The 25,683-nt window shown below is 31.4% G+C and overlaps 2 protein-coding genes across 5 annotated transcripts; one reads left to right on the top strand and one right to left on the bottom strand.

Moving 5' to 3' along the window:
• Positions 1-1,633: 1,633 nt before the first annotated feature.
• On the bottom strand, positions 1,634-16,380 carry LOC123302159 (protein bunched, class 2/F/G isoform-like). 4 transcript variants are annotated; one of them, XM_044884983.1, is made up of 5 exons: positions 15,754-16,380; positions 13,144-13,701; positions 10,783-12,866; positions 3,139-3,190; positions 1,634-2,902 (listed from the first exon to the last, which is right to left on the bottom strand). In XM_044884983.1, exons 2-5 carry the CDS (start codon positions 13,678-13,680, stop codon positions 2,456-2,458), a joined length of 3,120 nt encoding a protein of 1,039 aa, XP_044740918.1. In that variant the 5' UTR covers positions 13,681-13,701; positions 15,754-16,380; the 3' UTR covers positions 1,634-2,455. The 4 variants fall into 4 exon arrangements, with proteins under 4 accessions (XP_044740918.1, XP_044740917.1, XP_044740916.1 ...); XM_044884982.1 differs by having other exon boundaries at positions 15,760-16,380; XM_044884981.1 differs by having other exon boundaries at positions 13,144-13,652; positions 15,760-16,380.
• A 7,902-nt stretch (positions 16,381-24,282) lies between these two features.
• LOC123303089 (fork head domain-containing protein FD4-like) lies at positions 24,283-25,469 on the top strand. The gene has a single exon (XM_044886188.1). It carries the CDS (start codon positions 24,324-24,326, stop codon positions 25,467-25,469), a length of 1,146 nt encoding a protein of 381 aa, XP_044742123.1. The 5' UTR covers positions 24,283-24,323.
• The last annotated feature ends 214 nt before the right edge of the window (positions 25,470-25,683 follow it).

The raw sequence follows: 25,683 nt of genomic DNA, 5'->3' as shown, positions 1-25,683 counted from the left end.
TTCTTTTATTTTATTTTGTTCGATCCCAAATCTAAATCATATCGTTTATCGTTCACTGCACCGTTTATCTTCACTTATTTCAATTCAAAGCACAAATCAACTCCAAGTGATTTACTCGTCACCTTACCTCTTCACTATAAACTACTCACTACTCGTTACTCATTACAATAATCAAGTATCTGTATCGATATTTATGCCATCTATGTGATTTTAATACAAACATGTCAGCGCCATGAGTAAAAAAATGAACTACACAAGAAAGTCTGTGGATGAATTTAAGGCATCTACCTGGTTGGGGTCTAGTCATCGGTCGTTGTGTCTTAGTGATTGAAAACATAAGAAAATTAAAATAAAAGACAATCTGATGCGCAGTACAAAGTACGCAACGACCAAGCGGACTAAACTTCGCCCCGATAGACGCTTTTGTTCCTGTTATGCTCCCCACTCGAGTTTTACGTCGTTCTTGGAACTATATTTGTTAGACTCTGATTTTTTCATTGAATGAAGACAGTTTTTTAAGATTTGCACATTGGCCCAATTTTAGTGACCCAATTTGTTGCCAAGAATTGTTACATTAATTTTATAAATGTATGTAATGTATGCAATATGCAACATTTCCGTTAAATATTATATATCTATAAGAACTATATCTATAAGAACTAACAGATATAGTAATATTTTCAAGTATACCCAAGTTGGGTATCAAATAAAAGAGCATGACGTGTACATTACAAAACTGGAGACTGGTAAAAGTGGGGATGTTGTTCAACAAAGCTTGTAATTGATTTTGAAAAACAAATACTTGATTAGTGTTTTTAAATTTAAATATAAAATAATTTAAAACAATCAGATCGGTCTTTTTTTTTTAAAAATTGATTATTATTGTTGTTGTTATATAATGGTCATTTCATTATTGATACTGATACTGATTCATATCACTGATATTCATAATATAGGTCGTTCAAATCAAAATGGCACCGAACAAGAGAGACATCTACATTCTCTTTTGTTCTGTGTCACTTTGGTTTGAACGACCTATACCTGGTACCTTCTAATCACTGAAATATAGAGAGACTGGAACGCTCACTGCCTATAGCTCCCAACAAAAGGTAAGCGAGGGCAGTGCAGCATTCAACTTTTTAATCAGTTACTTTCAAACCAGACTGTTGTATGAGAAAGACATGTATATCCGTCATCTTCTTTCTCTGTCTCCTCGCTGCCAACAGACTAGAGAGCGTTTCAGTCTCTCTATATTTCAGCGTTTCTAATATTTTCAGTATTTTAGTGAGTGATATTAATATTGATACTGATATTGTGTATAATCCCAATTCGACATCGGGGTTATCCCCTATTGTTCCCAAGTTTTAAATGCATATACGTCACTTGAAAGTGGACGTTCGGGGCGCTACTTTTTTATATGTTGACAGTATAACTGACACTTCAAATACAAATAAAATTTTAATTTAATCAATAAGTCAATGAATCTCTATAATTTAGTAAAAAAACAAATCAATCATCGATATATAATATAATTTATGTAATTACTACAAAAAATAATTTAACAAGATTTAAGAAGAAATAATATTATATTATTATTGATCTTTGATCATTGATACGAAGCAAATACTAAAATATAAACAATTTTGTTACATTCCTCAAACTAACACAATAATTTTACTCAATCTCAAGTCAGGACCCAGGAAAATCAAGCTTTTTCTGATTAAAAAATCCAAGTGAAGTTTTTCATCGGGATTATACTTATTAGGATGCAAGAAATGACGTATGAAAACCCCATTGCAAAATTATGAAAGTCCATTTCGCAATGGATTATCCATACGTCATTCGCGGTGAAAAACTTCACTTGAATTTTTTAAGCTTCTCTTTTTTTTTCTGGGCTAGTCAATTGAATGATTATTGACCATCTAAATCTATAAAATGACTAATTATATTAAATTTTGATTTATAAAAATTAAAAAGAATTAGATACCTATATCAGAAATCAATGATCGCAATGATCGAGATCGATCATTGACTATTAATAATTTTGATTTATATGCATAGATAATCAATAATGAATGATTGTGGTGCGACTGACTAGCAACTAAATATCAATTTTAAAGATAAAAAAACTGTAACTGTAAATATTGTTAATAGAAGTCAATGATAACAATGATAACTGAGTTTATAAAATTATAAATGATTGACTGGTGGAAGCTATGCGTTGCGTTACGTTACGTTATAATTGGAGATACAGTTCAGTTGTTCAGTTCAAGTGATAAGATACGAATAAGCTAACTAAATGAAGTCAATGAATGAAAAATCAGCTGTAGATTTAGCTGTAGTAGTCAAGTCAAGTCAATTATTAATGACTATTGATTGACTGACTATTGACCACTACTATTTTATGCAATGCAAGATAAAAAAACAATCAATTTTGAATAAAAATCAAAAGTCATTATGTTGTTGAACTCTGTTGTTGATTTGTTGTGCTTTGTTGCTGTTGAAGTTGTATTGTGGCTACATTCACATTCATGTTGGCTGACGTTACGTTACCTCCACCAGCACCAGCTCCACTAGATGTAGTCCCACTGGGTGCTGTGGAAGATGTTTTTGTGAGCGATGCAATTATTGATCCTGTATTACCTAGTTGACTCTGAGCACCAGTACCACCACCAGCAGCAGTACTAGCACTCCCACTGCCACTCAATCCTTGCGCTTGTGTTTGATTATTGCTGAGGCACGGTGATGGTAACTGTTGTAAGACCTCAGCACTAGCATTTGCTTTTAATATACTGTTTTCTAATTCTAATTGATTAATTCGATCCATTAGTTCGGCGATTTTCTCTTTTAATACTTCAACTTCTTCACGGACGGCAAACATTAGATGACTTTTTACTAAATCCTGTACATAAAAATAAATTAATATTGCAACTACAGTCTACATTCATACAGGGTTGGTTGCAGGAGCGAGCCAGGTCCGAATCCAATTTTATTCAATTCAAAAGAATAAGATGAAAAAACACTGGTTAGGTGACAAGACTAGTTGACAGCCTTGAGACTTAGAATATCTTACTTTCTTGCAACATGCTAATGAATATAGGTGGATTTCTAAGATTAAGAATAAAACTTTAGACTTACCATTGCTTGTTCTATTTTATTATCAATTGCGACCGTACTAGCAGCTGAAGCACTGAAAATAAATACATAAAATATGAATCTCTTGTTTATTTATAAATAATTTAAATAATTAAGAATTCATTATTAAGTAAAGATCAACTTCTGCAATTCTAAGACATTATGTGTAATGTATTACACAATTTAATCCCCTCCGTATCTATATTAATGTATAATTTGATACCTTCCACCTCTAAGTGCCTCTGTATTGGTGAAATAATTTGATAAATATATATTATTTTTTTGTTTTCTTCATAAATAAAGACAACAAAATATTTTTGTTAGTATTCGCTACACAATTAAATCAATTTACAATCAATTATTGTCTTATGATAATCCCCTTTGTATTTTAAAGTGACATTTACTAATTTAATGAGTTTGACAGGCCTGTGAATTAATAAATCTTTCTATTTTTCCTATAGCCACATCTCGCGAATTAGACCTCAGATCAAAATTTGGTTCATAGCTTTTCCATTTGTTTTGATAAGCTTAATTTACTGGTATAATTTCCTGCTACCAATAACAGAACACCTTGTATATACCTTGCCAATAGGTCGTTATAAGTGATTTTGACTGTAGCTACACATTATTAAGTTCAGCTTTTTTGAATTGAATTTAAATGTAAATACTGACTGGTAGTGGTAAATATTGAATAATAATTTATAAATAAATAAATGAATTTTAAAACGTACCCAATAAAATTTTTAATAAAACAATACATGCCCAAAAATGCATTTTCTGTAATAGCTTGCGATGGCTGAATTTGGGGTAAATGTAAATGGCAGACTAATGGTAATGACAATGGTAATGGTAATGGTACTGTGCTAATCATTACATGAGACGAATTTCGAAAATCAGTGGCGGCACTCATTTTTATTTGATTCAATCACTTTTTTTATCAATTTACTTTAATTTGAATTAATTATGAGCACTAAACACAGAAACAATCGAAATCAAACATAAAAAAAACAGAAACAGAAAACACTTTGAATTTGGATTTGAAGGAATTTAAAGATTGTATTTGTATTTTGTATTCGTTCAGATTCCACCGTAGGTCATTCAAGACCATTCGGTTGATGTTTGTCATTGGTCATTGGTCAATGTCTGTCATAGTAAAGAATGTAGTTGTAATGAGTGCCGGCCATCTTACTAATTTACAGTTAACAACAGTAACAGTAACAGTACTAAAGCACAGCAGTGCACTAGTATAGTAACTAGTCAGTCAGTCAATTGTCTACGGAAAATGCAGACAAAAAACGTTAATATTCGGAGTCGTCGCTATAAACATTAAACACACACATCAACACACCAACATCGAACACAGTCAAGGGCTTTAACGAAGGGATCGCTATGTCTACGTTTATGTATATTGTGTGATATGATCATTAAACGCCTTGCGTCGAATTCTACGCAAGCCAATTGAATTCTATGACTACTAGCAGGCTGTAACTAACTACCACTATACATAGTACTACATAGTATTTGTGTTCAGTGTCGTATATCTACCACATACCAACAGTATAGCATGTATAGCATGTCTACTACACTCGAAATCGGTTATAGCGACATTGAGGTAATCGAAAAAAATATAACGCAAATTTTATAGACCTGGAATATTGATGCAATTACGAAGTTAATTGGAATAACATGCCTACTAAACTCGAAATCGGTTATAGCGACATTGAGATAATCGGAAAAATTAAAAAATCGGGATTATTTGGCGATTGGATTGATTTTTGACGTTATGTCGAAAACTATTGGTCCAAAGTTTGAATGAACCCGATTTTTGAATTTGTTGGGTCATAATTAACCTTTTAACTTGAGTTTTATGGAAATTATAAACGAAAAATTTATTTCGATTTTTTGAAATTTTTTGAAATTTTTCCCCTTGGAAAAAATTGAAAAATTTGAAAAAAATTTTTTGTTTCAGAATTTGATAAAACTCAGTTTATAAGGTAATTTTGACCCGAAAAATTCAAAAGTCGGGTTTATTTGGCGATTAAGATGGTAGTTTCGGAGAAAAACGATATCTTGGATCAATTTTTGACGTTATGACGAAAAATATTGATCCAAAATTGAAATGAACCCGATTTTTGAATTTTTTGGGTTAAAATTACCTTGTAAAATGAGTTTGATCGAAATTGGAAACGAAAAATTTATTTCGATTTTTTGAAATTTTTTGAAGGGGTACCCCTTGGAAAAAATCGAAAAATTTGAAAAAAATTTTTTGTTTCAGAATTTGATAAAACTCAGTTTATAAGGTAATTTTGATCCGAAAAATTCAAAAATCGAGTTCATTTGACCATTGGGCTGATAAATTTTGAAAAAAACGAGTCTTTGGATCGATTTTTGGCGGTATCTCAAAAATTATCCGCCCAATCGTTAAATGCACCCGATTTTTGAATTTTTTGGGTCAATTATACCTTATAAACTGTGTTTCATCAAATTCCGAAGCAACAAAATTTTTTCGATTTTTTGCAATTTTTTGAAGGGGTACCCCTTGGAAAAAATCGAAAAATTTGAAAAAAATTTTTTGTTTCAGAATTTGATAAAACTCAGTTTATAAGGTAATTTTGATCCGAAAAATTCAAAAATCGAGTTCATTTGACCATTGGGCTGATAAATTTTGAAAAAAACGAGTCTTTGGATCGATTTTTGGCGGTATCTCAAAAATTATCCGCCCAATCGTTAAATGCACCCGATTTTTGAATTTTTTGGGTCAATTATACCTTATAAACTGTGTTTCATCAAATTCCGAAGCAACAAAATTTTTTCGATTTTTTGCAATTTTTTGAAGGGGTACCCCTTGGAAAAAATCGAAAAATTTGAAAAAAATTTTTTGTTTCGGAATTTGATAAAACTCAGTTTTTAAGGTAATTTTGACCCGAAAAATTCAAAAATCGAGTTTATTTGGCGATTAAGAAGGTAGTTTCGGAAAAAAACGATATCCTGGATCCATTTTTTGACGTTATGTCGAAAAATATTGATCCAAAATAGAAATGAACCCGATTTTTGAATTTTTTGGGTTAAAATTACCTTATAACATGACTTTTAACAAAATAGGAAACGAAAAATTTTTCTCGATTTTTTGCAGGGAGAACCCCTTTGAAAAAAATCGAATTTGAAAAAAATTTTTTGAATTAATATTTTGAAGTCTTTTAACGCTTCAAAAAAAACAACATAAATTTATTTGTTGGTATCATTGAGTAAGTACTTAAATCGTAACTAAATAAAAAAAAAAAATAATAAAAATCAAATAAAATTTACCGAAATCGTTCAACTTTGCAACATTTGCAAAAAAAAATTTGAGTTGTTGTATCATGTTTTGGAACATTTGGTTGGAATTCGGGATGAGGTTGAGGTTGAGGATTACTTCGAAATGTCGAAGGAGTAACAATAGCGTTTGATTTGGACCTAAATGACATCACATAACAGTCACAGTCACTAACTTAACTTAAAATAAGTAGCCTTAGGTACTTAATATGACAATTAACAGATTCAGACTCACATGCTACACTTACAGTTCAGTTCATTAATGAACGCACGCATGATTAAATACCTAAGTCAGTTTGTTATTGTTATTATTTAAGTATATTAAAATTAAAACATAACAATAATAATAAAGCCAAAACAAATTCAAATAATTAATTTATAAATAATTAATTTGAATGATTGGCGATTGATAAATATAGACCGGACGATTCAATTTAATTTTGTGCTGTGCTACCCAAATCTTTAAACCATATTAATAGTTTTATTTTGGATGGATAACGCCATAACTCATCAACTTGATTTACAGTTACAGTGTACAGTGTACAGTGACTGTTAACTGACTGTAATTATTATTCATAGTTTTTTTTTTAGATAGAACTGATTAGCACAGCACAGATTCAGAGTCAAATGTATCCCTGCCCTGTCCCTACAAACCAAACAATAAGTACATATTAGTATTATTTAGTACTTATTTTAACTTAAGTATACATATAATGTGTTGATACACTAAGTATCTACTAGTGATGTGCCGAATATTCGCATTTGTAATAAACGATGTTAATGTTTTTGAAACAATTTTGCATTTATAGGTCACTCCTCCACACTATGATAAAACACATTCTCTGTTTAAGTAGTGTTTTATTGAATGAATTTGATTTTGAGGAATGTATTTTTTATTAGTTATAAATAAGAGTAAGATAATTATCTCGTAAATTAGGCCTCAGATCCAAATTAGGTAAGGAACATTTTTTTATTTTTTTTTCAGCTTATTCAGCAAGCGAAAGTTCTGCAGTCAATAACAGAACAAGCTGTATATAGCAAATTAAAAAAAAAAATGTGAGCTTTATTTGAAAGTTAACATTCGCATTTTCGAATGAACAAAATACAATATTTGTCCCATCACTAGTATCTACTATCTACGACCTACTACCTACTAAGTACTAGTGTAACACACTCCATTCCTAGTCCTATTCATTAATTCCAGCTACATGGGCGCCCCTACTAAGTACTCTACGCAGAACAAATATTTTAACATACTTTATTTTGACTACTAGCATGATAATGGCGTGAATTCTTGGTCACAAATTATCTGTCAAATGTTAAGGATGTACGAGGGAAAATTAAACGTAAACCCTTATTTTTGGCAGGTTTAGATTCTTCGCGGAAAAATAGGGAGATTTTATAATCATGTGTTTTTTTTATTTTTTAACTTTTCGAAATAAGAATATAGAATTTTGCGGGTGGTTAAGAACACCCGGTATGAACAGACTGGTGAATAGTCTGAACCCCCTGTAAGGTTAGTATCATAGCGCCTATGATACTAGACATAGTGATCCTACACATTACATTCAGATTCATTTAACTTTAATAACACCTAGCATTGTACTTCAATTAAGGAGAATTAGAACACTATACGTGAAAACTAAAATGATTAAAATATGAATAGTTATCACCCAAAATTCGACAGATCTGAATAATTTTGTTTTCCCGTGAAGGTCTAAGTAAATTGTGGCAAAAATTAAGTTTCCGTTTCCTCAAATACTATAAATGATAGTGTTATGAAAATTTGTAGGTCATTCATTCTAATTTCATACTAAACCCATTTGATAATATCCAGGGGGTTAAAGGGGTAATATCATTTATTGCATTGAAATCCATTTTTTTTCCAGGAACTAGAATAAATAAGTAACATATAAGTAGAATTTATTAACTTCACCAAAATATTTATATTAGTGATAATACAATTTATATTTTATTTATAATAAATATTTAAAAGTTTTTAGTATTTTAAAGGGAAAGAAAGTTTTTAAATTTCTATATAAAACAAGTGAAAACAAACAATTGACTGAGTTAATTGTTGAAATACCATGCATAGTCAGTGTTGATTTCTTTATCACATTACACGTACAAACATGTGACACATACATAACTGATAATCAAGTATAGTACATATTATAAAATTTCCCCCTAATTGGCGCCCTCACGGGTAAACAGTGATGTTTACGAAAAAATATTGCAAGTAAAAGTTGTTTATTTTTTTATAAGGAACAATTTTTATATTTAAACTTTTGTTCTATCTCTAATGGTTTACAAGATGGGTCCTACGGACTCAAGACCCAATTGACCTATGTTGCTCATTTACGAACTCAACCTCATTTTTTACGTCCTGTTCACGCTATAAAAATTTCAGATTGATATCTCTTTTCGTTTTTCAGTTATCGTGTTCATAGACAGACGGACAGAACCGTAAATGTACTAATTAGGTGATTTTATGAACACCTATACCAAAATTTTCTAGGTAGCATCAATATTTTTAAGGTCTAGTTACAAACTTTTGACTAAACTTAATGTACCTTCATATAAAAATTAAATTTTGTTAACCAGTGTAATTAAAAATTCAATTTTTTTTTTAAAATATAATTATTTATTGAACTCTGTGGGATTTTTAGTTATTGAACTCTGTAGGATTTATTGGGGTTAATTAATGATAGTAAAAAATATGATTATTAGGTGTTAGGTATGCAGTACGTATTATCAGTCATTCTTCTCAATTAAAATATAAAATTATCATAAATAATTTATATAAAAACATGTATTTGTTTGAGTTTCAATCAGTTAACTTTTAAATAGGATTCAATGATTCAAAATCAATCAATCAATTCTTAGTCTTTGTTCAATAATAAATTAGTTAACCTAGCCTCTATTTTTTAAATTATAGTATAGTGTACAATATAATAGATAGAGTGCAGCATCGTACACACACACTATATTAGATAGAGTGCAGCACTATATTCATGCATAGCGTTCTTTTGTTAGTAAAGTTAGAACAAAACAAAATCATATTACATAGAGATACAGTCAAGCGTGAGTGAGTGCGCCAAAACTTATATTGCAGATTCAAAATTAACTGTCAACGGTTTAATTTAAAATAACTCATTAACCACTACTTAGTAGCTACAGGTACTTAATTATTTTAATTAATTAATTAAGTTAATACATGTATACTGTCTGTGTCTGTGTCGTAAGTAGTTTTATTTAGTGTGACCTGTTCGTGTGTTTTTTAAATGCCCTTTCAATTAACTTGTATAAAAAAGTAAAAACTTTTGTAATCGTAGTCGATACGAAATACAACTTTCTGCAGTCAAGTGCAATTTTTACTTCAACTAATGTAAGTTAAAGTTATTTTAATTAATTATTAATTATTGATTTTGTGTTTTTATTGATTTATGTAATTTTAAATAATATTTTGAATAATTTTATTATAAATAAAGTTTTGATTTAAGAAAATATAAATTTTTTATGTAATTTTGATATTTTTGTAAACCTTACTTAATTTTCCATCGTTTACAAAAACATACATGTACAATTATACAATTTTTCCTTTCATTTTAAAATTATATCCTGTAATTTCTTAAATCAATTCCAATTTCCTTGTTATACCATGTATACATGAAATATATCAAGGTATATTAAGTTTAGTATCAAGTTTGTAACTAGAGCTTACAAATATTGATGCTACCAACAAAATTTTGGTTTAGGTTTTCATAGAATCAATCTAATTAGTCCATTTTCGGTTGTCTGTCTATGAACACGAGCTAGTGAGGACGAGCTCGTAAATGAGCAATATAGGTCAATTGGGTCTTGGATCTGTAGGACCCATTTTGTAAGCCGTTTGAGATAGAACAAAAGTTTAAATGTAAAAAATGTTCCTTATAAAAAATTAAACAACTTTCGTTTAGAATGTTTTTTGAGGGCGCATCAAAAATACTTTCAAAATTTTCTGGAATTTTTTGTTTTTTTAGAATGTTTCACACAAAAGCACTACCTTAACCCCCCCCCCCCCAAGGGATTAGGTACGCTCCTGAGATGTCGACTTGTTTTTACGATTTCGAAGTTTTTTACAACTTAATAAACTTTTAGATATTTAGTTTAATTGTACTAAAGGTACTTTTAACCTAAAAATTGAATATAAAATCGAATGAATTTTACGATTATGATTAGTCGAGTATTATGAATGATATCGTCCCGTCCCATCCGTCCGTAGAGTTGAACAACAAATAATGCATTTTATGAATAGTTAATGAATTCAAATACGTGAATAAATTTTGAACTAACCTTTCATCGTCAGGAATAGCAGTAGCAGTAGAGGGTGTAGGTGCACTGGTAACAGTATTATCGTTAGTTCGTATTAAACTTGTACCAGTACCAGTACCAGTCACAAGAGTATCACTATTTGTTGAACCAATACTTGACCCAGTACTAATTGTACCCCCACCAGCAATTAATTGATTCGCATTGATTGCAGCAATCAAAGTTTGTGGTTCAACATTAATACCAGAAGTGGTTGGACTCAACGATACCATCAACATTTGAGCAGCTTGTTGTTGCACTTGTGATAACATTGCTGCATGTTGTTGAGCTGTCATTGATGATACAATCGAACCAGCTCCACCTCCACCTCCATGTTGTTGTATGTTACTCAAACTAGGTGTACGCGTTAATCCACTTGAACTTGTAGCTACATTTGTATTAGCACCGCCACTCATTATAATATTGGGTGCTTGTTGTACTGGTGTTCCTCCACCCCCACCACCAGCACCAGCACCCACTTGAAATACACTTGATGATGTTGGATATGTAAATGGTGCACCACTTACACTTGTTGCTACACCTCCAGATAATACTGTGCTTGATGTGCTATCACCACCAACAGAAGTGCTTGTCCATCGATTTGATCCATTGTTTACTTGTTGCATATTTTGTGGATAATTTTGAGGAGGCATAAATTGATGTTGAATTTGTTGACCAGAATATGATTGCGCTTGTACTGGCATCTGTTGTGTGGACATTGGATGTCCTGCATACGTTTGACCTGGTCCTGGTCCTGATGCTTGATTGGTAGGTTGAGGTTGAGTTTGATTGCTTGCAGTGGATGTGGGGGTTGGTGATGAGGTCGATGTCGATACAGATACAGAGGACACAGTTGCACTTGGTGGTGGAACAGATGTTAAAGGACTCTGTACAATTGTTGTTTGATTAAACACAGAGGATGACGGCACATACGGTTGTGAAGACACGGTTGCTGATGATGAAGCCTGACTTACGGATGCTGGTGCCACATTATTTGTTTGTTGTTGACTAGTATTTGTATTTATGGGTGCACCACCACCACCACCCCCACTACTAACTAATAAAGGTGCACTTGCACTTGTACTTGTCGTAGTCGTGGTTTGTGTTAATAATAGACCAGAGCTTGTAATAACTGGCATCATATTTGTAAATGGTTGGTTCATATATTGATAGACTGATGTTGGAGGTGCACCACCACCACCACCAGTTGCACCAGCAGTCTGCTGCTGCTGCTGCTGTTGTTGTTGTTGTGCTTGTGTTACAACTGGATTGTTAACATTACTACTTTGTTGGTTACCACCAATACTAGTGGGTGCATTTGCGCCAGCGCTTGCTTGAGTTTGTAATGATGGTGGTGCACCACCAGTAGTTTGAGTTACAGATGCTGACTGAGATGAGGAAGACTGTTGTTGAATATTTGACGTGGAAGTCGATACAGTAGGAGGTTGTTGTTGACTTGGTTGCTGTTGTTGATTCGGTGGTGCAGGTTTTTGAGTTGGTTGTATGTTGGGTGATGGTTGCTGAATAATTGTTTGTGATTGTGATGGGACGGACTGTGATTGTTGAACGGTTGATGATTGTTGAACGATTTGTTGAGGTTGAGTTTGCTGTTGATTCGATCCTTGTTGTTGAACAGGTGAGTTTTGTGTTGGCACAGCAACAGTTCGTGCCGGTTGATAACCTGCTGTCGTTGCACCCGCACCCGTACCTACAGTACCATTCTGTACAACAGGTAATGTTTGTGGGGGTGCTATTGTCATCGGCCCCATAGTTTGTGGTAGCCCGTTGAGTTGTGTGCTTTGTGGTACATCAGCGATTGGTTTAAAAAACGGGGAATTATGTGGTTGATTTACAGAATGATCTAAATAATCCATGCACATCCATCGACCACGCCTAAACGGTTCTGTACTCTCGATTTTAACCACCTTGAAGCGTTCGGAGCGTTGTGGTGCTGGAACCTCCATTACTGGTGCATTCTCTTTATTTGGCGTGTCTGCCCGTGGTGAATTTGATTTAGCTGGACTACCAACAATCTCTTCAATTGCAGTGATATTTACTGAATTAGGCACCTGCAAAATTTTATTTTTATCAGTCAAAATTATATTTTAAATTTAAGTATCTAAGCTCCAAACTTGAAGCCTCCAACCACCTAATAACCATCTAACTGAATGAACATTCAATCATTTGGGTATTATGTTGTTGTTTGGGCACCAGGTCGTATTCAAGTTAGATCGGAAACTAACTCATCATCATTGTGGTTACTCATAACGGACGAATGGATGTTGTTATAACGAACCTATCTTTATCACGACTTTATCTAGCACTAAAAATACATAATTAACTTACCGTATGATTTGTAGTCGATGAAATTTGAACAGTTGAAGCACCTTCCGGTAAAATCGCTAAACCATATTGTGCACTAGTTGGAATGACCGTAGACACAACAGCCTCGTCCCTGCTCAAGGTGTCCTCGGAGAAGCTCGGCGTCTCGTTATCGGTAATCCTTGATATATCGTCTGTATGTGATTCGTCCAAATCATCTGCAGAATCATCGCCACCGTCGTTACTTAATCGTGATGAACCCACAGTGACACTTGTTATTTGAAATGAAGTTTTCTTTTTCATTGAATTATTATGCATATGATTAGATGTCACAGACACAGGCACAGGCACAGGTTGATCTACAGACACTGACAATGGTACAGGTTGACGTGATTGTGATTGATTTGTTGTATTATTGACTAGTACTTTATTATTGATTTTATTTGGATTATTATCACTACTGGAACAACTGGAACTGGAACTGGACTGGGTACTGATGTTTGAATTTGAATGATGTTTTTTAACAGATACACCTGATGTTATTAAATTATTATCGGCCATTATTTTTTATTTTAAAATCATCTAGATAGAATGAATCAGACAATAGATCAAATTCAATTCAATTTATTAATAATAATTTATTAATTATTATTAATAATTTATTTTTATTATTATTATTATTATTATTCAATGTAAAATATGATGAATTATTTATAAAATTCATAATTATTATTTTAGTATTTTTAAGTAGGTTCTGTTTGAAATGTCAAAATATGATTTGATCGTGTACAAAGTTTTATTTACAATTTAATTTTGTTTAGTTTATTTAATATTTATTTATAAACAATGATTCTAATTCATACATTTTGATATTTTTTAATAATATTTTTTATTTAAATCATATTTTCTGGTTCTTTTTAATAATAAAAACTCCTTACTTTAGTAGTATATTATTTTACAAAACAGTCACAGTAACAATACCAACACACACTCCGTTTAATATTTAATACTTCACTTATTTTAACTATAATGACAAAGATCCATGTCCATGCCACTGCTAATGCTATGCATGCCATCTGCCATCTATATCTATATCTTACAATCGTGAATCGTGTTCAATTAGTACCGGCACCCCCTATATCCATATACATTTTTTGTTTAAGAGACATGCAGTGCCAGTATTTAGAATCTTAGCGCTCTCTTCTACTAAACGCAGCCTATCTTCTATCTTTGTCTATACAATGTCCACTTTCTAATATCTACCGATCATGGAATGCGCACTATTATTTATTTAACTTCAAGTCAATATACAGAATGTCGCGACCCCTTTTAAAAATTTGTATCTATTTTTCCTCAACCTTTAATGTATGCCCCACCAAGGTTTCTGGAATTCACACTAGGTTACAAATAAATTTCAATTTTTGCCCCAATTTCCTAGATCAATTTTTTCTATTATTCAACGTAATTCGACTACCAAGTAGTCATCATCAGTATGAATTAGCTAATCGTAATTACCCTTATTGTGTATGCTAATCGTTGCAAGTGAAAACAAACAATTGACTGAGTTAATTGTTGAAATACCATGTATAGACAGTGTTGATTACACTGTCACATTACTCATACATACATGTCACACATACATAACTGATATTACCATATAATACATACTATACAATTTGCGCCCACACGGGTAAAAAGTGATGTTAACTAAAAAATGTTTCTAACGGTTTACAATATGGGTTCTACGGACCGAAGATTCAATTAACCTATGTTGTTCATTTACGAACTCGACCTTTCGTTTCTGAATTATCGTGTTTAATGTAAGACGGACAAATGGACAGACAGACAACCGAAAATGGAGTAATTAGGTGACATTATGACCACCTATACCAAAATTTTGTTGGTAGCATCAATATATCCAAGCTCTAGTTACAAACTTGGGACTAAACTTAGTATACCTTGATATATATTACATATATACATGGTATGATATAGCAATATATTAGAAGCGTGTTGAGCTTTTACATAATAAATTTGAATGAAACATATGCGGTGGTTCCAGCCTGTATCTGTACTTGTGTCAGTCAGTACTGTTATTTACATATAAATGTTTGGAGGAGTCTGAGTCAGGAGACTTTTCATTGATCACTGTAGTGAATATAGCAACATAAAGTAAATAAAATAAGATAGAAGATATATTTTATACTTGAGTTAAAATGAATAATGAATAATAATAATAATAATAGATAATGAATTGAATATATATTATTTATTATTAAATTAAAAGAATATTTTTTTATTGAAAAAAAAGAAGATTGTTTTAATAAATTAATTAATTAGAATGCACACATTAAATGTAGGTATTTGGATAACATTTGAAATAAAATAATTATCGAATGAATATGAAACAAAACAATTTATTTTATGATATGACATGATAATAGTTACTGATTGGTAATGCTACTAATATTTATAATATTTTAATATTTTAATAACAAATACTATCAACTACCATACATATTACTTATATCATTGTTTTGCTTCATAGTTATTGATATTTTATTTTATTAAGACACAGCACACAAATACATATCAAATTAATTAATATAAGTCAATTAATTGATTGATTTATACATTTACTTTGTTTTTTTCTGTTCATGAATAGCATCATAACACTTATCATGATCAGCTTCGACCAGCACTCTAATTTCAACTAATACAATACCAAACCAGTGGTACTTGAATCACTGTATTTAGTAACTGTCAAATCACTAATCACTGCCACTATCAATATCACTATCAGCTCTTACCACACTTATTATTCATATTCAAAAATAATTGATTAAATAATGATATTTGCTGGTGATAGCCATGTTTTGTAACATTTTTTTTTTACAAATTATTGATGAATAAGTATCAAGTCGTCGTGTCGGATATCAGGAAGTTACAGTCATAGTCACTGTCACTGTCACTGTCACAATAATTCAATTATTAAAGCAAGTATTGTATAAAGTATAAATTATGGAATATAGAATGCGTTGTAATTTTATTTCAGCTGTTCATTGACATATCTGACAGATCAAGGTCTCCACTTCAACAAATTATTTTACTTGAACATCCTGTGCACACCGTACACTCAACACTGTTGACTGTACGCTGCAGTTTTCACAGTGCACTACTGTTAACTGCTACTGTTATTCTAACTGTAGCAGTGTTATGACAACACCGTCAACAGTCAACACAACTCAAACTCGACTCTAGCTGTAGTTTTGTATTGTACCCACTTGACAATTGACTGCAACAAGTTAATATTTTTATTCATTTCTTATTTAATGGTTGTTAATAATCATAGATGGCATTAGTAGTACTTTGTACCTACATACTTCAAATATTTTATTCAAATTTTCCAAGCGAAATATAGAAGAATCTCACTAATCCGACGCTATTAAAAATCAGAGGGTGCCAGATTATACTGTATTTTTTGTGTAGGCTTTGGTAGGAGATGCACTCCACTTACACAGAAAAAGAATAAGAAGTAAAACTCTTTTTAAAAGTAATCCTTATTACTTACTACCTTCGTTGTCTCCTGGCAACCATTCAATCAGTACTAAATAACAGGAACAAACAAAAAGGAAGCCCACTTGTCAAAAAAATATGGAATATCGAAGGATCGAGTTGGGCTTCCTTTGTCGAATGTGAAAGTTATTGATCTTCCCTCAAAGACTTTTATTCATGATGACTTATGAATGACTTGTTAATTTTATGCTATCAGTTAGATCTAGTATATGTAAAATAAAGTTTATATAATACGTTGCTCTTTGGTAAATGGTTGAAACCTGTAATTATAGTATCATATAAATGGCAATAGATGGCTCTACTGCTGTCTAAACTTTATGGACGTTGAGGGCGCTTCACTGAAACTGTGCTCATGCAAATAGGTATTAGACTTGTAAATCGTGCCAATAGATGCTTACTTTCGCATTTATAATATATAGAGATTATCAATTTTTGTTTTTGTTTATTTTTATTTGTATATTAAAACTGAATTTGTAATATTATACTTATTCAATTTTATATAAACTTTGATAGAGTATCAACAAATTTGTTATTTGTCCACAACAATAACAAGAATTTTATTTTTATCAAAAATCAAAACACATTATAATTGTTATAAACAATTATTAAATGAAATATTAATTGTTTATAACAATTATATAAACATTTTTTGTTTGTGTTAAATTGATATCTTTTATTTATACTTGACAATAGTTATCAATTTTTGATTTGTTTATTTTTATTCGATATTTAAACTGAATTTGTAATTATTATACTTATTCAATTTTATATTTTAAATTCTCACAATTCTTAAGGAGCTTAAAAACATATGTTTTTAAAAACTGTAGTTAACTATTAGCTCAGTTGGTTAAGGCTTAACCAATTACGTCCGCGGTATGCTTAGGGTAGCGGGTTCGATTCCCGCCGTCACAAGAAAATAAACTTTAATAGTTGTGATGAGCTGGTGTAGTGCATGGTATATGCATGAAGGAGGTGCACTCAGCCTTTGAAATTGAGGAGCTGATAAATGAAATTATCAGCGGAAAGGTGGTAAAACACATATATGATATCACAAAGGTTCTCTATAGCCTAAATGCGTCCTTTGTGGACAGCCAAAATAATCTAACCTAACCTAACCTATGTTTTAAATGGAGCGTGAGGAAAATGCTTATAACGGGAGTGCTGACGGGTTACTACCTAACTTTCATAACAAAAATCTGGGTATCATCTCTTATATAATTTCGTATGTTTGACTCCTTCACTCCTGTATCCTTTTTTGAAAAATAGGAACCCTTAAAGGAGTTAAGGGATCAAAGTGATATCTATTCAATTGCTGCCCTTCTGGAATAAGTCGTTGTTTGTGGCGGTATCCTTTGTGTATCTTCATATTCATAAATAAATTTATAATAAGACATGAATTGAATTGGTCTGGGTTCAACATGGCTGGTATATAATATAGATAGGTGGTAGATACTAAGTAGATAACTAACTACCTACCTATAATGAATGATATAAAAGTACCTACTAAGAGATGGTAGGTATATATTTAATATTTATGTCCGGAAAGAGAGTAGGAACTGCCCAGGAAAACGCATCATCATATCATATTATCATGAAATATAAATATTAATACAGGTACCTAAATATTAATAAATATGATTGATACTGATACTGATACTAACAATAATACTGACAAGAAGTCTTATAAACATATATTTTGTACCTACATTTTAGGGGAAGGTTTCCTATAATAATCCCCCTAAGAAATAATGTAATGGTTCATTTAACGAGGGATCATTTTACTCTGAGGGATCATTATGTAACAATTTCCCTTTCCTAAATTAAAATTAAAAATTTTAATAAAAAATACTTGTTAAGGGACAAGCTTTTAATTGTACTAAAAAGTAGAAAATAATTTTATCTATGAGTCATACTCATAAAAAATGAATCGGAACACCTCATCTACTCCACATGCCTAATTATTTTTCGATTCACTATTGATATTAAGCGTCTCAAGCTTTTACAAAAAGTCGGGTATATGCGTATTTTTTGAGTAGTAGGTAAGACGAATTCGCTTTGTAAAGATTAATGGTTGGTGGTGGTGACTTATGATACACTTTGTACTTATATATTGTATAATGTTTAATATTATATATAATTATTTTTATTTTTGAATAAACTGTTTTTAATAGCTACTTATTGTTATTGTTATTGTTGTATCAATGTTATTTAGTTCTTTATACTTAACTCAGTCAGTTATAGTACAGTCTTTGTATTTACTTTTAAAAATAAGCACTTATGCACTGTAGTACTGGACATAGGACATGCACTATTTGGGGTATTTTGGAGATGTTGGACATATTTAGGTTAATCTAGACATCTACAGTCTCAGAGTTTAGAGATATCTACAGTCTTAGACTATTTTTCTTATCTATGCTTGCTTTTGTTTCCACGTAAGGTAATTTTGGAATTATAACTTACAAATTTTCACTGAAAAACTGCTTGCTTCTTTTTTTGACTTTTGACTGAAGCTATCTTAGTCTTAGAAGAAAAGGCGCAAGTTCGTGCAAGTTTATTTTTCATAAACATGTCATAAAATACGTTCCTTTTTACAAAAAATTTTACAGGGCAAAAAGGAGCACATAAACAAAAAGCTTTGATTAAAGTAGCTTCAAAGTTTTGTGCCCTCCAAAGGCACTCCAAATTCAGTTAGAAAGCTAACAGTTTGTATGTAAGTTAAATTATTGTCAATTTAAAGAGCTATTTTTTGGGGATTGTTAGACCTCTCATTTTTAGTCGTCTCCCACGCCTGTTCAGCCGTCTGAAACTGCTTTTTGTATTGAATGTTTTCAAAAATATGAAACAAATAAAATTCAGGGGTAAATATGAGGTTAATGATGGAGGTCTCCTGCTTTTGTTAGTTTTTTTTTTTATATTTTTATATTCAATTCAATTTATAAGTATAATAATATAATACAATTACAATTACAATTACAATTGCAGAGGAACTTTACTTACTGCAATGCACATATTTATAAGGCGTTATTATTCAATGGCCTTGTCTTGTATTGTCTCTACAAATTATTATTATTATCATTATGTACCTATTAATATTTATATAACCCGTTGAAAATCCATCAATCTTCCACAACGCACTATAGGTTCCTAAATATTCATAAGTATAGTAATAATTTAACGTATCTTAATAAACGAATAACTACCACAAAAAATGAAAAATATGACCCAAAATTAATGGGTTGCAAAAAAACATTCATTGAAATACGATTAAATTTGATCAAAAAACATAAAAAATTAATTTTTTTAACTTTGTGACGTCATAAAGTCCAACAAATTTGATTTTGTTCCACCACACGTAAATTTTATCCAATTTAAATCAATCAAGTATGTAATCTAACTTATTTTGGATCATACATTTCAAATATTTGATCAAATTTAACGTATTAAATTTTTTTATCTAACGTATTTAATTATCTGACTTATACGCCTATAACAGAAGTCACCCACATCATTATTTGTTAATCTTTATTTATTTAATTACAAACATATTGACAATTACATTTTGATGTGGGTGGAGTCGGTTACTTCGTTCTTATCCAAGCGACGACAATGTGATCAATTCTGCACTCCCATTAATTATAAATTGTTCACATTGCCGCTGCCTGGATTCGAACCCGCAACCTAAGTCTAAAAGGACAAACAGTCAAAGACAAACAGCCTTAGCCCGCTCGGCGTATCGATCGGTCGGCGGCCTCGATCGTATGTAAGTACTAGTACTTATTTAATTAAAGTGTTTAACTAAAATAAAATTTTAATTTAATGGGCTAATATTTTTGAATAGAATGGATTTTTTTAAAATAAATATTTGATATAGGTTGGATAAAATATATGAATTAATAGGTATAGATAGGTAGGTAGGTAGGTAGATACAAGATATTCGGTATTTTATCTATTAGGTAAATACCTATATTTCAGTCAACTCTAAAAAAATAACAAAAAATAAAAAAAATAAAAGGTGAACAAAGTAAATTTGAAAGGATGTTTAAAGGTAAATTATAGAATTAATCACGCTTAAAGGTGGTCTTATTGTAAGTAGGTATTAGTGTTATAGTTTAGTTAGCTATTTTAAAGTTAAAACACCAAATCATCAACACTTCAACTTCACTTTAAATAAAAAGGATTTTTATTTAAAATGCAGCAGAATCTAGGTTTTCAATTTTAATAATATTTAGATCAAAAACATGTTTTTATAAAGACAATCAAACTATTTGTTAAGTGCTCGGCAAATAGGCACCAGCCAGTCTATAAGTAATAGGGTATTCCACTATTTTTGAAAAACTACTTCGAAATATTGATTTTGTTAATAAAAAGCCATATAAGTTCGATATAGTTATATAAGTTCGATAAAAATTTATTTGGACGAACTTTATTAACTAAATACCAATACCAATACCAATTACTACTTCTAGAATATTTCGATTATTGCATGGTCCATCCGACGCAATTATTTTTTCATACTTTAAAAATATTATGGCGTATGAAAAATAATTAATATTAATATTTATAAGTAGGGAGCTCGCGACAGTAAAACTGTACTTGCATGGATTTCAAAATAATCTAATTTCTATCTTAATTTTGACCCCCAAAACCTCAGCTTATGTCATTGAAGCATGCGACCAAGATTTGTAGCGAAACTCTTCTGGTCAGCGTAGCTACCGCAGAGAAATCGTTTTCTACACTTTATGGGAAAGCTTAAAATCTTAATTGCGTGCCTCGATGGGACAGGAAAGGTTAAAACGTAACAAACAAACAAACATGCTTACTTTCACATTTATAAAATATAGGGATGTTTGTATTATTTTTATTAGATATAAGTATTGATGAGCTACCTATATGAAGTAGGTAGTTAGGTAGGTAGGTATACATGATAGCCATAGAGCATATAGAGCTACACACACAATCGATACCTACGATACCTACGTATACATTTATTACGTATAAAGAATTTAAAAGTTAGGTTATCATTTATTCATATTTGGATTGAATATCATATACATTAACATTAACGTTAACGTTAACATTAAATTAACATTAAAAAATCATTAAAAATAGGGGATTCTAATTCTGATGTCCAATTGGCCATATTACCCATAAAAATGTACAACTAGACTTGTAAAATTAAAAATTGATTAAAAAATGAAATAGTTATAAGCAATCAAAGATTACATTCAAAGGTTGTCCATCTCTTTTTAGCAAAACAAAGTTTTATGTATAATCCTTAACGTCACATAGTGGGTATCTTTCTCTTTGTTTAATTAGGAATTTTAAACGTTCTAGTAAAGATTTTTAAAAACCAACTTCACTTTTCTATTCGTGAAGTGAGAATTCTTCATTTGAAGTGATAAAAAAAATTGGAAGTAATTCGTTTGGAGTCGCGTCGCTAAGTCCATTCCAAAATACAATTTTCGTGTGTTGTCTAATGTATTGGAAGTAAATATATTTCTGGAAGTAAATTTTACATTTTTTTAAAAATAGCCATTGGCAGCGAAAGGATTAGTTCAGTAAATTAAGTATTTCACTTCTTAAAAATTAAAGTACCTATAGCAAGAAAATATTGTTTTAAATCAAAGTATTTACTTGCTGCAAAGTATTTATTTCTTAACAAATTTATTTCAAAAAACTAATTTTCAGTTTTTTTTCACTCCATCTAATCGATAAATGGTAGAATAATTCCAGAAAAGTTATGAAAGGTTTACTTTTTCGTAAGATTGTCAACAAATCTTAAAATTTTTGAATTTTTTCACAAAAATTTACAAATTATTTTTTCCTTGTAATCGAATTTTTTTTTATTGATGTATGACTACAAGTTTTTTATTTTATCTCAAAATTTTTCGAACTTGCGTTCATTCTTAAGAGATTAAATTAAATTAATTTAATTTAATACATAGCATATGATAATCGCTTGTTATTTTCTTTTAAAAATTTATTTTCAAAATTACTTAAAAGAATTGATACTACTTAATAGAAGCTATATTATTTTAATTAATTATTGTCAGCCTTAAAATACATTTAATTTCATGGTTTAATAAGATGTTTGGAAATTCTCTTGCATACAATCTTTATTAATCGTCAAAGTCTCTCGATTATAATTGACGTTTTTATTATGATATCTACAAATGGCGTTAACATATATAGACGAATAATACTGACTTGTCGAGTCAGTATTATAAAGAGAATTGAAAATTGATGGTAAATAAAAATTGTATACAAGAGTTTAGTAAACAAAAACATAAATTATAAATAAATAAGTAAATGTTGACATGGCTAAGGCGCTTGACATGTTTCCAAAAAGTCCGGATTCGATTCCTAGTGAGAGTATAACCTAGGTTAGGCTAGGTAAGGTTATATTGGCTGTTCACGAAGGCCAAATATATGTGTTTTATGTCCATTTCCGCCGATATTTTCATTTACCAGTTCCTCAATTATTTTCAGAGACTGAGTGCCTATATTTTCAGAGACTGACAGCCTATCACAACTATTAATTAAATTAATTATGGTTGTGACGGCGGGAATCGAACCCGCTACCCTAGGCATACTGATAACTCAGCTATTAAGGCTGACTTCCAGCCTATTAGCATACAGATAATTTGGTTTGTTTACTGAAACAAGTAAATTGGGAGCTAATTACTATTATTGTTCATAGTTAAACTGAGCTGCAAGCAAGAACGTTAATTTTGACAGTCATTTAAAATCAAATTTTACGAAATAGTATTTAAAAATAAACAACTAGAAGACAATGTGTGCAATACACATACAATGTATTAAAGAAGGAGAGTGCATCTACCTAGTAACTAGTACCTAGTATCTTTCAAGGTAGATACAGACAGGTATATTTGAGCGAGTGAGAGCGTAATATTTGTCAAAATGTCCGTAAAAGAACAAGTACCGCCTTTTTAAAAGAATGTATTATTTATCCGCCTGTAGTTGTACCTACATGAGTATTGGAGCGCATCCAAACATGGGGGTATGTATTGAGTTTGGTAGACGCCTATGTATTATAACTCCAATCCAATCCAATTCAATGTAAATGTTGTTCATACAAGTTTAACTACAAGTTTATACAACACACAGATACTGAACTGACTGATTACTGATACTGATAGTGATACCTTGTTTGGGGTGGAGTTTCATTTAACAGATTGTGGTGTTGTTGTGAACTGAATGAATAAATAAAGTTTGCTGAAGTGGGCTGGATTATGGTTGTGGATATGATCTTGGATGCTAGTTTAAGTAAACATAACCACTAACCAGTCTAATATTTGTTTTCATAGTTGACGGATTGGATTTTTATGTAAACAATCAATCCTGCAGATCCAGATTTAAATTCAAATAGTTTTGTGTTTTAAATAACTGATAATATTGTTAATAATATCTAAAATATCAATCTGTATCTGTATCTGTTTATCATTAGGTATTTGTTTGATGATTTGATTATAGAACGATTAAACGAGCGCTAACGCTAGCGGTGTATTAGTTCAACTGACAATGTTGTGCAGTGTTATATAAAATTCAGTGATTTTTAATATAAACGTGAGCGACTGTGTGTGCAGTTCAGTGAATATCCATAAAAAATGCCGAGACCATCAAGGGAATCGTACGGGGATCAAAAACCACCATATTCGTATATATCATTAACCGCAATGGCAATATGGAGTTCCCCCGAAAAAATGTTACCATTATCCGATATTTATCGGTTTATCACAGAACGTTTTCCATATTATCGACGGAATACACAACGTTGGCAAAATTCATTACGACATAATTTATCGTTTAATGATTGTTTTATAAAAATACCACGTCGTCCAGATCGTCCTGGCAAAGGTGCTTATTGGGCATTACATCCGGCGGCATTCGATATGTTTGAAAATGGAAGCTTATTGCGACGTCGAAAACGTTTTAAATTGTTAAAGAATGACAAAGATTTATTGGATAATGAACTAGCGGCTTTGGCGAGCATTAATCGATTTTTATTTGCACCGAACGAGACTACAACGCATGGTTTACATCCGACACCTCATGGTGAACAATCTTCGGAGTGTACATCACCGACGCAACTTGTACATGGTGGTTATTCGAGTTCGACTCGAGTTCCATCGCCAAATGGTACTTCTACCTCAGAGCAATTAGCAACATCTATGTCAATGGGTGGTGGAATACGACCGAAACGACCATTTACCATTGAAAGTTTAATATCACCGGATAAACCTGGTGCTGGAGCCGTCGCTGCAGACCTCATACTAGATTCGAACACGTCGGTGCCACTCACAGCGCATTCGCATTCGCATACCTCAAACAACTTAAACTATTCAACAACGAATTTTAATAGTAACGTGGATAGTGCCAGTGCGGCTGTTATGAATGCGGCTGCAGCCGCTGCCCTCGGATTTGTGGGAGTTGGGGTTGGGTCAGTTAGTGGGCCTGCAGTGTCAGTGGCACAGCAACAGTCCCAGAATGGTGTAAGTCCCATGTTAGTAATGCCATCCATTGCATATTTTCATCAATATTCATTATTGTCACATCCAAATAGTAATCCGAACAGTTATAATTCGAATGGATCGAATGGCGCTCAAGAGCCATCTCACCAGCACCTCAATCTGAGTGCCGGATCGTTATCGTTAACACCCCAAACGCCCCAATCAACGTTGATGACATCAGTTCAGAGTTCAGTTTCACCAAATAATTCAAATAATCAAATTGGTTTTAGATTGACTGTTTAAATTTAAATTTAACATTTAAAATTTAAATTGATTGCACACGCGCACTCATTTAGATCCAATACCTACGATACCTACGATAACGTATTTATTATTCCATGTTTTAAAAGAATTAGGTTGTTACTTATTTTATTGTTTTTTTTGTTCCTTGAAGATGAAGAGATGACTTCACGTGACTGGCTCACTTTTAACTCTTAAGAATTCGAATGGAATATAG

This window comes from Chrysoperla carnea, chromosome X (genome assembly GCF_905475395.1).
Source record: "Chrysoperla carnea chromosome X, inChrCarn1.1, whole genome shotgun sequence".
NCBI lineage: Eukaryota > Metazoa > Arthropoda > Insecta > Neuroptera > Chrysopidae > Chrysoperla > Chrysoperla carnea.
This window is presented reverse-complemented; position numbering and strand designations above follow the sequence as displayed.